The following is an 18746-nucleotide window of genomic DNA, read 5'->3' as shown; positions in this document are numbered from 1 at the left end:
CCTCTGCTCCGTCCGGCAAAGCAGACAGGATCTCCCAGTAGCCACCCACTTCAACTCTGCTTCCCATTCCCATTCAGAAATGTCCATACATGGCCTCCTCTACTGCCATGATGAGGCTAAACTCAGGTTGGAGGAGCAAGACCTCATATACCGTCTGGGTAGTCTCCAGCCCCTTGGTATGAACATAGAATTCTCCAACTTCCAGTAATTCCCTCCCCCTCCCTTCCCCCATCCCAGTTTCACTCTGCCCCCTCCCCCAGCTGCCTATCACCTCCCTCATGGTTCTGCCTCCTTCTACTACCCATTGTGTTTTCCCCTATTCCTTCTTCACCTTTCCTGCCTATCCCCTCCCCCACCCCTTTATCGTTCCCCTTACTGGTTTTTCACCTGGACCTACCAGCCTTCTCCTTCCCACCCTCCCCCCACCTTCTTTATTCCCTCTTCAGTCCTGACGAAGGGTTCCGGCCCGAAACGTGGACTGATGGTTTCCACGGATGCTGCCCGACCTGCTGAGTTCCTCCAGCGTGTTGTGAGTGTTGCTTTGACCCCAGCATCTGCAGAGTATTTTGTAAGTACAGCATTACTCCTTTTATTGGAAAAACTGCTGCCATAACCACCTGTCCTACCATTCCAAAAGTTAATTCAGTATCCTCTGCGGGGCTACCACTATCACGGTATAATTCCATGGTAAGAGACCACTAGCATAGAACTTCAGTACCCTCCTCTACTGCAGTCCGTTCTGCTTGGGGTTTTAAATTCCATTCAGCAAAAGTGGGAGGGATAGCTAAGTTTAACTGCTGCCGTTACTTAACCCACAGAGATGCATTATGCTCAGGGGAAGCAAGCAGCGTTCTCAGAACGTTATTGATCATGTGTTGGGATGATAGGCACCTACCTCTCTATTAGATAGGCTCACTCCAGTAACCCCCCCATCGCATAACCTCAATAACCATGCAGCCAAAAACTCCATAACCTTTTGTCTGTATCCAGCCCCCAACTTGCTAATTTAGCAGAGACTTCCCTGACCTCTGTTGTTTCGAAGATGTCCATTACATCATCCCCCACACATTCCTGATCCTCATCCCCTTCCTCTTCCTGATAAGAAGCAGCTGTGGTCTGACGCCCCTCACAGAAGGTGTGGGAGCATGTGATCACTGGCCTGGCCATAAGAACATAAGACATAGGAGCAGAATTTGGCCAATCAGCCCATCGAGTCTGCTCTGCTATATGATCATGGCTGATCCCGGATCCCACTCAACTCCATACACCTGCCTTCTTGCCATATCCTTTGATGCCCTAACCAATCAGGAAATGATCAACTTCCACCTTAAGTATACACACGGACTTGGCCTCCACCGCAGTCTGTGGAAAAGCATTCTACAGATCTACTACTGTCTGGCTAAAAAAATTCCTCCTTACCTCTGTTCTAAAGGGTCGCCCCTCAATTTTGAGACTGTGCCCTCTAGTTCCGGACACCCCCACCATAGGAAACATCCTCTCTGCATCCATCCTATCTTGTCCTTTCAACATTCAGTCGGTTTCAATGAGATCCCGTACATTCTTCTAAGTTCCAGTGAGTACAGGCCCAAAGCTGCCGAATGCTCCTCAAATGTTAACCCCTTCATTCCCGGAATAATCGTTGTGAACATTCTCTGGACTCTCTCCAATGACAATACATCCTTTCTGAGAAATGGGGCCTAAAACTGTTGTTAAATCTCCAAGTGCAGCCTGACTAGTGTCTTATAAAAGCTCAGCATTATCTCCTTGATTTTATATTCTATTCCCCTTGAAGTGAATGCCAACATTGCATTTGCCTTCTTCACCACAGATTCAATCTGTAAATTGACCGCCTGGGAGCCGTGCACGAGAACTCCTAAGTCCCTTTGCACCTCTGATGTTTCCGACCTTACTGCTCTGGACACGCAACTGAGAGGGCAATCGTTCTGAGGATTAAACTGAGGGGTCTATGCTATCCTCTCTCTCTCTCTCTCATTTTCATTATCCAGCCAGACATCCCCCTCTCCCAGTCCCACAGTAGGATCAATGCCCCATCCCATCATGGCTTGGACTTTAACAGGGTCGGGTTTCCAATCTGCTCGGTGCGCATAATCCAAGTGCTGTAGCTCCATTAGCTGACAAGCTAGCTCAAATATTCATATCTTCTAACTTCGTAGCCCTGTTCTGAGACATTAATAGTGATTCTCTCAGAAACGCTATTGTTTTATACTGATATCTTCCAATTGCTGCAAACAGCCAGAAAGCATCCATCCAGCTACCCTCTCTCCCAGGAAAACCCAATGATTTAGGTATGGAAACAATGTGCTGTTCCATTTCATCCCTGGTCAATTCTGACTGGCCTGAACCAATCTACCGGCATCCCATAACCTATCAGTAGGTTCACAAGGCTTTCAAAGCTCTCACTATTTTCTGTCCACCCTGAGACTCTGCATCTCTCAAACAGAGGGTCCACTCTTTTAAATAACCTCTTAAAGAAATGCATTTCTACTCAAAAAGCCCTAGCCTGCTCGCAGCACCAAAATCAGTTTCGTGAGACTGGCAAGCGAGACAGAAAATACTGACTTTGAATGGGTATATTAATCATTTATTTACTAACAGTAAAAAAAAACAAACTTTCATGTTCCCCAAGTTACAAACACTACAAAGCTGAATATTCAACAAACATCTTCAGATGTTCTCTTGTTTGTGATTCAAGAAACACACTTAGTTAAAACTGGGCACAGAGTATACCTTGCCAATGAGCATGTGCACCACTTGCCTTACACAAAGGAAGAGGAAAATCTTCCCAGGATATTTGAAACTAGACACCAGGCAGCTAACCAATGGGAAAAACAGCTGGTTTCTAAACTAACCAATCACAATAGAAGTGATTTTCGACAATGAGAACAAGCCATGGGCCCCATCGGTCACCCTTCTATTTAAGAGTGCTAGGACTCAGTTCAAGATGTCCTGGACCCTGACACCCAGGAGGCAATGTACCATTTGGGAATCTTGTTCTTGTCCTCCTGTGCCCTACAAATTGGGTGTAACTACATGTCTTATCTATCCCAGATAATCAGGTGTTCATCCAGTTCCAGCTCCTTAACGCGGATTGTTAGGAACTGCAGCTGGATGCTCTTCTCGCAGTTGCAGTCATCAGGGTCACCGGATTTCCCTGCATTTCCACATTCCGCAAGAGAAGCATTCAGCTATCCTGCCTGGCATCTCTACAGTTCTAACTGTGCCAATATAAAGACAGAAACAATAAATAAACAGGGGGAAGATCTACTTAAAGCATTTTCACCTTCTTTCAGCCAATCCTCTTAATATAATTTATGTATAATACGTATTTAAAATTTGTGTTCCATGTGTTGTCTGAATCCATAGACCTGTAATACGGCTGCAAGCAAATTTTTCATTGTATTTGTACCTCACTCTATTTGCACACGTGACAATAAATAAGTCTTTAATATGAAGAATCGATTCAAAGTACATTTATCATCAAAGTACGTACTCAAAACACAACTGAGATTCGTCCTCTCATCGGCAACCACGAAGCCTGTTCAAGAAAACATCAAACAACCGATGCTAAAAAAAAAAACACCAATCGCACCAATGGCAAAAAGTGCGCGAACAACAGACAGAGTATCAAAGCAGGAGTCCGGTAGTATTCACCGTCGGTCCGCCAGCCAATGCAGGTCGCAGGGTCACCCTTTGCAGAAGTGCTCCAGTCCGCATCGACCAAACCGATCAAAAACAGCGGGAAAAAAAAGTAACCGGAATCCAGGAGCACTTGCAACATGAACGTCAAAGTCCGCCAAAACGAGATAAGATATGATCAAGGGCTCTTTCGACTAGCCACAATTAAATAAACAGGCAGACATCTCAGAGGAAGCTACGTGCCGATTCACCATCTGAGCAGAAAGATCGAGACGGAGGAACCGTGAGAACAGAGTGGAGTTATTTCAGGAAAAAAAATTTAAAAAATAGACGTGGGAGTCTGTGAGCTTGCAATGGGTGTTTGTTGTTAATCTAGCCTCTGAAATGGAGACAGATAAGTCTAGAAAAGAAAGGGGAGAGTGTGATGTGAATCACATGAGGGTGAGAACAAGGTAGAACTTGGTAACAAATTGGTCAGCAGTGTACAGGTATCCGAAAGAGTCGAAGGAGGGATCCAGGCGTGTGAAAAAAGAGACTGCCTGATATATCGTGGAAAGGATTTGCATCACATGTTGGGCACAGGACTGTGTAGAACACTGGGGTGCAGAATGGGTCTGGTGCATGCAACACTAGGGTGCGGAACGGGTCTGTCTGCATGTAACACGGGTGCGGAATGGGTCTGGTGCATGCAACACTGGGGTGCAGAATGGGTCTGTCTGCATGCAACACTGGGGTGCGGAATGGGTCTGTCTGCATGCAACACTGGGGTATCTGCATTCTGTGTTCTTTAAGTAACTGCCTTGAGTAAATTGGGTTCTGAGTCTTGAATTACCGACCCCAGCCTCGCAGATCTCCCGCCTCCGGGACTCACCGGCACCTACTCTCACGTCAACGTTACCGCTGGAGGATAACGTGACACCCAGCAGACGTGACTGGCCGAACCTCGATGCTCGCCCTGCTCCCCAGACGACGTTCTCTTTCTCAGTGGCTGAAAAGCCATTACGTCACCGCCAGGTGGGCGCTGGGAGTTGTAGTGTTTTGGCCCGTCAAGCGCCTGCGGTGGCGCACATGCGTACAGAGCGGGTCGCGCCGGCAGGGGAGGTGGGGCATGGAGCAGGTGTGGAGTCCGCCGGCTTCTGCTCGCTGACTGGGGGGCACTCGGTGCCGGTGTGCCGCGTCTCTGGCCGTGGCCTACCTCCGCCCTCACCCCTCCGGGGCTCAGGTGAGGGGCTCTGGGCTTCCCGATGACTGCCTGGGTCATCCTCCCCGTCAGCCTGTCCGCCTTCTCCATCGCCGGCATATGGATCGTGTGAGTACCTTGTTGTCTCTCACTCTCCCCCGGCCTCACGGCTGCTCGTTCCCGCTCCCCCCACCCGCCCCACGGGTTTCACCCTTCGTCTGTCTCCCTCCCCTTCTCGCAAAGGGGTTGTGGGTGGGAGGTAACGGCTTTCCAGCCCCCTCTCCCCACCCGGGGGCTCTGCCGGCCACGGCCACCGCCTCACTGGCCTCGCCTCCCCCCACCACCCGCTCTCGCTTTGCTTCGCCCCTTTACCCAAACCTCACTCTTCCCCGACAGGGAGCTCATTTTAAAGCCGCCCTTTCACCAGTTTTCACGGGTGGAAACGCGCGGCTTATGCTCGATGTGAAAGAGATGTACACCGCGTAAATTGTGTGCTTGTAACCACGTCTGAAGTTTATAGTCCGAGACTTCTCAGCCTTCAACTGTAGATACAGTGCAGCATTACCCTATCTTGTCAGTAGACTCCTCGCTGCATCCAGTCGAAACAGAAATCTAAATCAAAACGCTGCAAAGAAAACCCCTCAGGTCAGGCAGCGTCTGTGAAAATAGAAACAGCCCAATGTTTAAGACCTACTACTCCTGGCCGGCGATTCCCTCTTTCCACAGATGCTGCCTGACCTACTTTAGCAGCATTTTCTGTTTTAGTTGCTCAGTATTTACTCAAGACCCAACCTGCATATATCAGGAAGCAGGAGTAAGGGGACAAATTGTCATGGTTTGAAAGGTGGCTTCTGAAACTGGACAGAGAACCAGTAGGCACAAAGGATTTACCGACAGAATGTGGTAGACTGCACGTTGAACTTCTATAAGAGGGAAGGCTAATTGTTAGAGGACCTTTGGATCCAAAACCAAAGTACCTCAGACACTACACACAAAATGTTAAGGATTCAGCAGGTCGGGCAGCATCTATAGAAATGAATAAGCTGTCCACAGGTACTAGAAATCTGAAAAAAAAAGTAGAAATGCTCAACAGATCTGCCAGTATGAATGGAGAAAGTTTGGTGATTTTTTGTTTGTCATATTATTGACTGGAAGTATGGAGAGGTGATTGTAACTGCATATGATAATTTTGAACTTGTGTGGCTAATGTCTTTGTGGATAATAACTAGCCCAATGGTGGAAGCCTGGAGGCCCATCCTGAGGTGGGAGGACTGCCTGTGTGTGCTGGTGGGAAACAGGAAAGGGGTTTTGTGTTGATCTGCCGAGCATTATGGGCTCGCTGTGCTGGTGCCAGTACGTTGCAGGCTGCCCAAAGCACGTCCTCAGGTTAATGTTGGTTGTTAATGCAAACAACATATGTTTTGATGTACGTGTGTAAAATAAGTTTGGATCTGAAAGAATAGTCTGAGAGTTTTAGGCAGGTTTGAGTTTATATAATTTCGAATTGGATTGTGAAGAACTTGCATGAGAGGTGATGGAAGCACATTTAAGGGGTTGTTCTTAATGATCAACATTACAGAGGAGGGAAATGTAAAGTGATTTTAGTGAAGTCTTTAACCTGAATCTCTTTTACTTTTTCCATGAGTGCAGCCAGTATGAGAGATTTTCTAGCATTTTCTGTTTTATAAGAGACAATTTGCATTTATGCAGAGCCACTGATGTAAACACAGAATTGACTTTGATATTAAGAGAATCAAGAAATATGGGCTTAATATATGAAAATGGTGATGAGGTAGAAGACTAGCCATGATCATATTAAACTGCAGTACTTCTGGCAAAGAGATCATTTACTTTCAAATAATCTTTGAGAGGGGCAAGTTTAAGCGCTCCAGTTTAGGCAGAACAGGTAGGGCAGTAAAAGTAATAATTCTAGTGGAATTTAGAGATGATGATTTATTTGAATTATTCAAAAAATAATTCCACCTGCCCTTACCTCATGTCAGATAAGGAATTTGATGATTTACAGCAACAGATATGGAATTGAGTTTTAATCAGAATCAGTTTATTAATGCTGATACGTTTTGTTTTGCAGCAGCTGTACAATGCAATACATTAGGTTACAATAAGAAATCTAAAAAAATACGTAAGTAGTGCAAGGAGAGCAGATAGTGGAGCAGTGTTCATTCAGAAATCTGATGGTGGAGGGGAAAAAGCTGTTCCTAAAACATTGAGTGTGTCTCGAGGCTCGTGTACTGCACGATGGATGCTGCCTTCTTGAGGTATGGCTTGGTGTGAGGTACATTTGGACCTTGGCATGCTTGCAGATATTCCTAGAAAATGCAGAACGTAACCAGACAAAAGGATAAATTTGGACTTTTTGGAAACAATAGTAAGGTGACAAGAAAATAGACACTGAGTACATGGGTTTAGGTAGAGTAAATGGGCCATTATTTAGACAAACAGAATTGAAATAATGGAAGACGGTGTGGTTAATTATGACTCTGGGGCTTTGAGGTAAGGTGTATTCAGTACTTCTCCCAAGTGGATAATCTTTATGCATGAACCTGGATGGCAGTTTATTAAAGTAGCTGAACCTCTGTTCACCTACTTTTCCATTTCCTAATCCTAGATCACAACATTCGGTTCAGCCAAGTAAACATAAGCTGAGATCAGATCCAGGAGATTCCTTGTACATATCATTTATCGCCATATCATATGGTAGGCATGCTTACAGTTCTGGGGATGGTTAGTTAGTTGTCCTGTTTCCTGATATTGCTGTGATTTCTTTTAACATTGGAATTACACCTAGAAGTTGAAATAATTTTCAGGAATTATATTGGCGGCATGTTGTGCGTGGTTGTCCAGGTTTGTGATTCGCAGAAATTTTGCACTCTGTATAAAATTATCTCAAACAGCTGTGAAATAGGAGGTCTCTTGAATTCGAGGGAGAACAGGTGGCAGATGAAATTTAGTACTGAGAAACTTGAAGTACTATATTACACTTTGGTAGTGGATACAGCCCAGTTCATCACAGGAAAAGATCTCCCCACCATTGAGCTCATCTATAAGGAGCAAAGCCACAAGAAAGCAGCAACCAACGACAAGGACCTACACCATCCAGGCCATGCTCTCTTCTCACTGCTGCCATCAGGAAGGAAGTACAGGAGCCTTAGATCCTACACCAGCAGATTCAGAGACAGTTATTACACTTCAGCCATCAGGTCCCACACCACCAGGTTCAGAAACAGTTATTACCCTCAACCATCAGGTCCCACACCACCAGGTTCAGAAACAGTTATTACCCCTCAACCGTCAGGTCCCACACCACCAGGTTCAGGAACAGTTATTACCCTCAACCATCAGGTCCCACACCACCAGGTTCAGAAACAGTTATTACCCTAGAACCATCAGGTCCCACACCACCAGGTTCAGGAACAGTTATTACCCTACAACCATCAGGTCCCACACCACCAGATTCAGGGACAGTTATTACCCTACAACCATCAGGTCCCACACCACCAGATTCAGGGACAGTTATTACCCCTACAACCATCAGGTCCCACACCACCAGGTTCAGGAACAGTTATTACCCCTCAACCGTCAGGTCCCACACCACCAGGTTCAGGAACAGTTATTACCCTCAACCATCAGGTCCCACACCACCAGGTTCAGAAACAGTTATTACCCTAGAACCATCAGGTCCCACACCACCAGGTTCAGGAACAGTTATTACCCTACAACCATCAGGTCCCACACCACCAGATTCAGGGACAGTTATTACCCCTACAACCATCAGGTCCCACACCACCAGGTTCAGGAACAGTTATTACCCTACAACCATCAGGTCCCACACCACCAGATTCAGGGACAGTTATTACCCCTACAACCATCAGGTCCCACACCACCAGGTTCAGGAACAGTTATTACCCTACAACCATCAGGTCCCACACCACCAGATTCAGGGACAGTTATTACCCTACAACCATCAGATCCCACACCACCAGGTTCAGGAACAGTCATTACCCCTACAACCATCAGGTCCCACACCACCAGATTCAGGGACAGTTATTACCCCTACAACCATCAGGTCCCACACCACCAGGTTCAGGAACAGTTATTACCCTACAACCATCAGGTCCCACACCACCAGATTCAGGGACAGTTATTACCCCTACAACCATCAGGTCCCACGCCACCAGATTCAGGGACAGTTATTACCCCTACAACCATCAGGTCCCACACCACCAGGTTCAGGAACAGTTATTACCCTACAACCATCAGGTCCCACACCACCAGATTCAGAGACAGTTATTACCCCTACAACCATCAGGCCCCACACCACCAGATTCAGGGACAGTTATTACCCCTACAACCATCAGGTCCCACACCACCAGATTCAGGGACAGTTATTACCCTACAACCATCAGGTCCCACACCACCAGATTCAGGGACAATTATTACCCTACAACCATCAGATCCCACACCACCAGGTTCAGGAACAGTAATTACCCCTACAACCATCAGGTCCCACACCACCAGGTTCAGGAACAGTCATTACCCCTACAACCATTAGGTCCCACACCACCAGATTCAGGGACAGTTATTACCCTACAACCATCAGATCCCACACCACCAGGTTCAGGAACAGTTATTACTCCTCAACCATCAGGCGCCTGAACCAGCATGGATAACTTGACTCACCTCAACAGTGAACACATCCTATGGACTCACTTTCAAGGACTCTACAACCCATGTTCTCAGTATTATGTATTGTATTTGCACAGTTTGCTTTTTGCACATTGGTTGTTTGCCAGTCTTTGTCTGCAGTTTTTCACTGATTTTATTGTGTTTATTTGTTTTACTGTGTATGCCTGCAAAAATAGAAACTCAGGGTTGTTTATAGTAACATATAGGTACTTTGATAATTTGCTGTGAACTTTGACGAAGTATGAAAAAAGTTTTATGAATTTGAAGAACAGTTCTAAAAGTGTTGCCAGAACAGATGTGGGTGTATGTATCCATACTTTGTTGAAAATGGCATGGCAGTTTGATAAAGTGATTAAATAGTATTCAGGATCCTGGGCTTTATAAATAGGAACATAGAGTTTGTGCAAGGAAGTGTTAGTGATTCATTATTGGAGTGGCTGCAACTACATTGTTGTGTCTAATTAATTAAAAAAACTCTACAACTCGTGCTATCAGTATTATTTATTGTATTTGCAGTTTGTCGTCTTTTGCACATTGTTTGTCAGTCTTTGTGTATAGGTTTTCATGATAGTGTTGTATTTTGTTCTATTGTAAATGCCAGTAAGAAAATGAATCTCAGGGTAGTATATAGTAACAAATACGTACTTTGATACTTAAACTTTCTTTGAGTTTTGAATTGTTGGGTTCCAGACAATAAATGCTAAATCTGTTGAGAGGATGCTGAGGAGAAATTTACTTACGGAATTCCATGGATGGGGAGAAGCCAAAGTTTTTTGGAACCGATCAAATTGTGAGAAATAATTAAAATCATGAGGATTAACTACAATCTGTTGCCATTAGTGAAGGGGCCACGGGTTAGGGTAGATAGAATGAAGGTGAATGACAAAAGAGCCAAAAATGAGATGGAGCAGTTAGTTTCATGCAGTAAATTGTTCAGGGTGTGGAACGTGGAGCTCGATTCAATGTTAGTGTTTAAAAGGGTGATGGATATGTAACTCCATGTTCCTCTCAATGCAGTTTATCTGCTTTGTGCCTGCGATGCTGCAGCAAGTAAAGCTTTCTTTGCATTTGTGCAAGGCCAATAAACTCAACTTTGAACTTTAGGTGCGTGCTATCCCTCCACAGATAACCCAGTTCTGTAACCCAGCTAGCTAACCAACACAAGGTGGCAAAGCTTTAAGAACCCAAGGGTGTCATGGGATATTTTTGGAGATTAATTATAGAATCACTCTGTGTGGAAACAGACCCTTTGGCTCATCAGGTCTGTGCCAACAAACAAGCCTCAATTTACTCTAATCCTAGAGTAATTGCATGTATTGTTCTCTTCAAACACATTCTTTCCAACTCTCCTGCAATTTCTACTATAATCAACTGATCAGATGCAATTTATAAAGGTCAATCAGTCGACTGACTCAGTAGGCCGGACTTCAGAGCGAAGGTTCCTGAGTTCGAATCCAGCCAGCTCCTTTGCATGTTTTCCATCCGTGCTGGGTTGAGCGTCGAGCTAGCAACTCGGCCTCGTAAAAATAAGAAAGCTTGCTAAAAAAAACTGCTGTCACGACGGCGTCCCGATGACTCCACTGGAAGTTAAGGGCTTTCTTCTTATACATACAGTACTGTGCCAAAATTTTTGGCACTTATATATAGCTAAAGTGCCTACGACTTCTGCACAGTGCTGTCGTAATTTTATGCATTGTATTTTACTGCTGCCACCAAAAACAAGTTTCTTGACGTGTGAGTGATGATAAACCCAATTCTGATATGGGTTTCTTTGTGGACTGAGAGTGGGAAGGGGCAGGGAGTGGGGAATCATGGTTGGGAAAAAGGGGAGGGAGAGGAGAGGGTGCGAGAAACACCAGAGAAACGTTCTGTAATGATCAATAAACCAATTGTTTGGAATCAAGTGACCGTTCCTGGTGTCTCAGGGCTGGGTGTGCCTGTACCTGCGCCAACGCCTGGCCCCTGGCACTCATCCCATATTACTCGCGCGGTACTCCACAATTGGCATTCCCAACATCCTCTGCTCCTGCCAGAATTACAAACTTGTTCCCTACTCCACATTGACATATACAGTCCTGTGCAAAAGTCTTAGACATACTAGAGATATATATGTCGAAGACTCTTGCACAGTATGGTATATGTCATCATGTACTACCTTGAGATTTATCTTCTTGCTAGCATTTATAGGAAAATAAAGAAATAGACTATAGATTGACAAACAATTAATGTGCAAGAGAAGACAAGTCATTAAAATAACAATGAAAATATGAGTTGTGGAAACAATTGAGAAAGGTTTCAGTCTGAAACGTTGACTGTACTTTTTTCTATAAATGCTGCCTGGTCTGCTGAGTTCCTCCAACATTTTGTGTATGTTGTGGAGTCCTTGCTAGAGTCTTTAGGTTGTGGAAGCAGTTTAGATTTGAGGTGAGTGAAGTTATCCACACTGGTTCAGGAGCCTGACAGTTGTAGGGTGATAATTGTTCCTGAACCTGTTGATTTGGGACCTAAGGCTCCTGTACTTGCTGCCCAATGGTAGTAGTGAGAAGAGAGCATGGTCTGGATGATGGGGATGCTGCTTTCTTGTAGCAGCGTGACCTGTAAATGTGCTTAATGGTGAGGAGGGCTTTGTCTGTGATGGGCTATGCTATACCCACCACTTTCTTCAGACTTTACGTTCCTGAACATTGCATACCTTTTGGAATACGGGAGAAAACCTTTAATGTGAACTAAGTGAATTTCGGCAGCATCCTGTAATATTCCAGCTGGGTTACTCAAGCTCTGTACACCAAGTAATTTGGTGCCAAGTGTTGAGAACCCTAGTCTTCAGTAACAGTCTGAATCGTATAGCCATGATTAATTAAATTGATTTAATGCTATTAAGTGCATCAAAGATGATGCGATTAGTACAGATGGTCTGTTGCTGTCACCGGTGATGTAACTATTCTGTGCTTCTGTATTCATGTAGATGCTGCTTGTCTGTGAAGTAAACTGCCAGCGTTCCACACTGGGCACTATCTTTCTGACCGAAATTTTGTTCTTTCAGATATGCCATGGCTGTTATGAATCACCATGTTTGTCCTGTGGAAAACTGGTATAGTATTTACAATTTATTTGCTTTCTGTCAGTAATTTGATTTTTCTCATGGTCCAGCCTGTGCTGAATTAGTTGATCTTGCCCACTCTGCTTTCTTGTTAGGGCTGTTAGAGTCAGACTGCGAATTTAGTTCCTTGCTGGGAAATGGAACCAAATCAAGTGTACCATATAAACAGTTTAATAAAAGGCCCAGTTTGATGGATGTGGAGAGGATTACTTCCAGTATTGGGAGAGTCTGGGACCAGAGGGCCCAGCCTCAGAATAGAAAGGTGTCCCTTTAGAACAGAGATGAGGAGGAATTTATTTTTTTTAATTTAGAGGTACAACACAGTAACAGGCCCACTGGCACAACAAGCCCACAATGCCCAGTTACACCCATGTGACCAATTAACCTACTAACTCCTATGTCTTTGGAATATGGGAGGAAACCAGAGGAAATCCATGTGGTTATTGGGAGAATGTGCTAAGTCCTGACAGACAGGGGAATTGAACCCTGGGTTGATGGCTGCACTACTGTGCTGCCTGAGAGGGTGGCGAATCTGTGAAATTCATTGCCACGAATGGCTGTGGAGGCCAAGTATTTGGGTATGATTAAAGTGGAGCCTGGTAGGTTCTTGATTGATAAGGGTGTTAAAGTTCTGAGGCGAAAGCAGGAGAATAGTGTTGAGATGGAAACAAGTCAGCAATGATTGAATGGTGGTGCAGACATGATGGGCTGAATGGTCTAATCCTATTCCTATGTCTTATGGTCTTATAACAGTCATCTAAAACTAAATATCTCTTGCTTGCAACAGGCTTCAAAATAAATCTGTGAAGCGGTTATAATTACTCTTCTCACACTTTGTTTCAAGTTATGTCTGTTAGTACTGTTCACTGCTGTGTGTCTGACCCTGGTACTTGTATCGATCTCTTCTCAGCATCCAGTAACATGTCTAAGGATTAAGTTAGCATCAAATAATCCAAAACTTCATTTTCATTCCCCAGCGAAGCTGTAGTCGCTGCCACAATATGTGCACCTGAATTACACACTCAGTGGCCACTTTATTACGTATGCATATACACCTGCTCATTAATGCAAATATCTAATCATACAATCATGTGGCAACAGCACAGTGCATAAAAGCATACGGACATGGTCAAGAGGCTCATTTGTTATTCAGACCAAACATCAGATTGGAGAAGAAATGTGACTTTGACCATGGAATGATTGTTGGTGCCAGGTGTGGTGGTTTGAGTATCTCAGGAACTGCTGGATTTCCTGAGATTTTCATACATAAGTTTCTAGAGTTTACAGAAAATCTATTTTAAAAAAAGAATGAAGAGTGCCAGCTCAGTGGGCAAAAATGCCTTGTTAATGAGCAAGGTCAGAGGTGAATGGTCAGACTGGTTCAAACTGAGAGGAAGGCTACAATAACTCAAATAACCGTGTGTTACAACAGTGGTGTGCAGAAGAGCATCTCTGAAACACAAGTCAAACCTTGAAGTGGATGGGCTACAACAGCAGAGGAGCAAGTGTGTCCACCCCGTACTTAATAAAGTGGCCACTGAGTCTATATATGTAGCTTCTCTACTGATGTGTATTATAAACCCACTGACTCTCACAGTTACCTGGCCTATACCTCTTCCCACCCTGGTACTTGTAAAAGTGCCATCCCCTTCTCTTATCTTATTCCTCTATCTCCACCGCATCTGCTCTCAGGATAAGGCTTTTTATTCCAGAATGAAGGGTTTCCCTTCCGCCACCATCAACGTTACCCTCAACTGTATCTCTTCCATACGCACGTCTGCCCTCACCCCATTTGCCCGCCACCCCACCAAGGGTGGGGTTCCTCTTATCCTCACCTGCCATCCCACCAGCCTCTGCGTCCAGCACATAGCCTCTGCCATCTCCGGCGGAATCCCACCAAGCATGTCCCCCCCCCCCCACCCCGCTTTCTGCTTTCTGTAGGGATCATTCCCTACACAACTCCCTTGTCCATTCATCCATCCCACTGATCTCCCTCTTGGCACTTATCCTTGCAAGCAGAACAAGTGCTACACCTGCCTGTACACCTCCTTCCTCACTACCATTCAGGGCCCTAAAGTGTCCTTCCAAGTGAGGCAACTCTTCATCTGAGAGTCTGTGGAGGTCATCTACTATATATAGTGCTTCCGGTGTAGCCTCCTGTAGATTGGTGAGACCTGATGTGGATTGAGAGACTGCTTTGCCGAGCGCCTAGGCATCGTTTGCCAGAAAAAAAAACTTGATCTCCCAGTGGCCAGCCATTTTAATTCCACTTCACAGTCCCATTCCAACATGTCCGTCCATGGCCTCCTCTACTCTCGCAATGAGGCCACACTGGGGTAGGAGGAGCAACACCATATATTCTGTTTGGGTAGCCTCCAACCTGATGGTATGAATATTGATTTCTGGAACTTTCAGTATTGTTGCCCCCGTCCCCCTTCACCATTTTATTCCTCCAGTCCTGATGAAGAGTCCTGGCCCGAAATGTTGACTATTCTCTTTTCCATAGATGCTGCCTGGCCTGCTGAGTTCCTCCAGCTTTTTGTGTGTGTTGCTGCCCCTGTCCTGTTCATGTTAATGTGTGGTTATAAGACAATAAGACATAGGAGCAGAATTAGGCCATTCATCCCATCAAGTCTACTCCACATTCCATCATGGTTGATTTATTTTTCCCTTTCAACCCCATCCCTCTGCCTTCTCCCCATAACTTTTGATACTTTTATGAATTAAGAAACTAGCAATTACTGCTTTAAATATACCCAATAAACTACATGTAGTTGGTTACCCTGGCAGAGTGGGAGTAGAATTTATTGTACTTAACCTCATAAACAACCCTTGTTCCTTAAGAACTTTACTTATTGGTCCACTCCTGTTCATTTCAATTCCATGTCCTTGAAAATTAAAAGCAAATACCTTTCAAATCATGCTTTTTAAATCTACTGTATCTTTTATTCCCAAGGTTATATAACGAGTCTTGCTCTGAGGAAACTTCAAAGCATGGCTATCCAAAAAGTTGCTGTACTATACAGGATATCCCGCTTGTCAGGTAAAGCCGCTATGTTTAATGAAGCTGTATGAACCTATTCATTTTTCTATATTAAACAAAAATTAATTTAAACTAGTTCAACGATATAGGAAAGAGAAGAGACAAGTTAACATTGCAAGGAGATCAGGTCATTTCAGGTCATTATTGTCAATTAACTATATACATGTATACCATCAAAGGAGGCAACATTTCTCTGAACCAGGGTGTACACAGTAGTACACATCATATGCATATAACGCACAGTAACTTATGAAAGTAAGGATAACAACTACAGATGAATGATGTATAAATAAGCAAACTAAAGTGCATAAATTAAATATTGTAAGGTACAGAACGGATTAACCAGTGACATTTTGAATGCCATGTGGCAGAGATACTGGATGGATGCATGGGATCCTTGATAATTAAGGGCCATGTGTATGCTGTGCTTCTGATAAATGTTAGGGAGACCCCTATAATCCTCTCGGCTGTTCTCACAGTGCTTCGTTGGGACTTCCAGTCCGATGCTTCAGGAAGGATGAATAATTCTACCTCGGGTGTCAAGTTGTCTTTGTGGGTTTGCTACAAATTTTCAGCACATCTCAACTCCCAGTAATCTTATTTCTGATTCCTTGTGCTTGATTTTTGCCTTTTACCATTTCTATTCGGTATCAGTTCATTTTGAAAGGATTTGGGCAACTTACCTCCCAACAACTGTGTTCAGTTTTGGTCACCGTGCTGTAGGAAAGGCACTATTAAACTGGAAAGAGTATATTTATGCAGAGGTTGATAGGTTATTGATTGGTCAAGGTGTCAAAGATTATGTAGGGAAGATTGGCGAACGAGATTGAGAAGGATAATAAATCAGCCATGGTGGAATGACTAAGCAGACTTGATGGGCCAAATGGCCAAATTCTGCTTCTGTGTCTTATGGAAAGAGTGCGGTTGTTGCCAGGACTTGAGGTACTGAACAACATGAAGGAATTGGTCAGGCTAGGACTACTTTCCTCAGAGCTGTTGGATCTATTTATTTTCTGATCCATAAAGTTCCTCTGGGAGTCAGGAATGACGAGCAGTCTTAATTCCAAGATTTCAGTTTATTTTAGGAGTACAAACAAACATACAAGTACTAAGCAAACTAAATGTAAAGAGCTGGGAAATGAAGCTGAGAGGGGAATTAATGCTAGACAAAAGAAAAAAGAAGCCAAGATGGCACCTCTGAAAAATCCATCACTTTTATAAGTAAGAAAAATTCATTTGAGAGGAATAAATTAGTTAATAGTCTACAAAATTAAAGAAAAATTATCAAGTGGGTAATGTGCTAATACTTAGCCAATGAAAAATCAGAAAGGTAATAAGCTGTTTAGTGGCTGTACTGCTTTCTGTCAGTGAGTGTGAAAAATACATGAGTTTGTTTAAAAAGTACGAATCTTATAAAAGTATTATTAAAAAAAGTGGTTTTCAACAGAGCATATGAGACTGAGAAGTGATCTACAGGTGTACAAATGTCATAGAAAGGTGAATGCACTTAGTGTTGGGGAATCAAGAACTGGAGAGCATAGATTTGAGATGAGAAGGAAAAGATTTGATTCAGGAGCATCAGTTTTTTTTTATACAGATGGTGGTATCAATATGGAATGAGCTGCCAGAGGAAGAGTACAATAACTACTTTTAACAGGGACATAAATAGGAGCTGTGTAGAAGGTTGTGGGCCAAACGCTGGTAATTGGGACGAGCTTGGATGGGGCATCTTGTTAGGCATGGACTAGATGGGTCAAAGGGCGTGCTTCCGTGCTGCATGACTAAATGAAAGAGAATTATTCTCTGAGGAAAACAAATTGAAGACTTCTTAAATTATTGTAATTTTAAATGCAGAAAATATGTAATTCTTCATATTTACAATATCCACAGGAAATTATAGATTTGATTACAACATATCACTGTCAGTTTCAGTACATAAAACAAAACAAATGTTTCTTAATGTAGAAACTCTTTTATATAGAATTTTATTTTGTGCCTTTTTTGAAGTGCTTCACTTGCACTTAACCTATGTTTTATTCAGAGAAGGAATATTTTTGGATTTGTCTTTTTCATCATTTTCCCAGTTTTCACTCCACTTGTCCTGTTTCTGTGCCATGATGTCCCCCACCTTGGATGGTGCCCAGTCTTCACCTGGTCCTCCCTCAGTTCTTTAATTCTCAAACAATAGAACATTCATCTGAAGCTTTGGAAATGGCTCTTTGATGCATGATCAAATAAGTTTAATACAGGATACACAATTTGATCTTCTGTGAAGAATGCATTTTCTCTGCTGAGAAAGTTTAAATGCCGAAGAAATAGGTAGAACAATATTGCACTAATAGGAGCAAAGGAATTATACCTCTAAACATTAACTAAAATGCTAATAAGTTCACATGTATTTGTCTTAAGTAACATTATTTTCTTTGACTTGCCATGATCTGACCTTGAGTAATGTTTAAACATGCAAATATGTCTACTATGTTATTCTTATTTACTTAGTTCCTCAAATATGTAAAAAAAAGTTGGCTAAGCATGACCTCCCTTTTGGAAACCCTGTTAAAATTCATTATATTTTCAGTTTACAGATATTTATATTTGTCTGGATAAAGATTTCACTATCTTTTCTGGCATTTACCTAATTAATCTTCATATGTAGGATTCATGTTTGATGCCTACTGGTTTTCTGGAGTCATTCCATAGCTCTGTTTATTATATAACTACAAATTCCTTTGTGGATTTTCCTGACCCCAGAAATCTGCAAATCTTATTGACAGACCCTCCTTGTTTTTTCTCCAACAACTCTTGTTAGAACTAATTATGCTAGGTTAAGTTTCATTGCAAATGGGTTGCTGTTGGACAGTATTCCACCTTCTACTCCTCTCCTCCCCCCAACTGCAAACATCAGTCATATTTGACTGTTTCTCACTCTCTGCATTACACACGCTCATTCGTTTCTTTATCTGTTCACCCTAACAAGCAAATGGCCACTGTAGTTCTCCAGCTTTCCATTTTAAGCTGATTGCTCAGATGAAAATGAAGAATAATGGGTAACTGCTTCA

At 43.4% G+C, this 18746-nt stretch overlaps 1 protein-coding gene across 2 annotated transcripts in view; it reads left to right on the top strand.

Moving 5' to 3' along the window:
- The first annotated feature begins 4515 nt into the window (after nucleotides 1-4515).
- LOC140201901 (transmembrane protein 150A-like) overlaps nucleotides 4516-18746 on the top strand; it is a 59616-nt gene continuing 45385 nt past the window's right edge. The window contains exons 1-3 of one of the 2 annotated variants that reach the window (XM_072266679.1): nucleotides 4516-4671; nucleotides 12588-12635; nucleotides 15601-15687. In XM_072266679.1, the coding sequence (XP_072122780.1) occupies nucleotides 4604-4671; nucleotides 12588-12635; nucleotides 15601-15687 (203 nt within the window). In that variant the 5' untranslated portion in view covers nucleotides 4516-4603. Of the gene's footprint in view, nucleotides 4672-4739; nucleotides 4967-12587; nucleotides 12636-15600; nucleotides 15688-18746 lie in introns of those variants that run through there. The other variant, XM_072266680.1, reaches the window with a different exon arrangement.

Source organism: Mobula birostris, chromosome 8, assembly GCF_030028105.1.
Source record: "Mobula birostris isolate sMobBir1 chromosome 8, sMobBir1.hap1, whole genome shotgun sequence".
NCBI lineage: Eukaryota > Metazoa > Chordata > Chondrichthyes > Myliobatiformes > Myliobatidae > Mobula > Mobula birostris.
The sequence above is the reverse complement of the archived record's forward strand: the minus strand, read 5'-3'. Positions and strand labels throughout refer to the sequence as shown.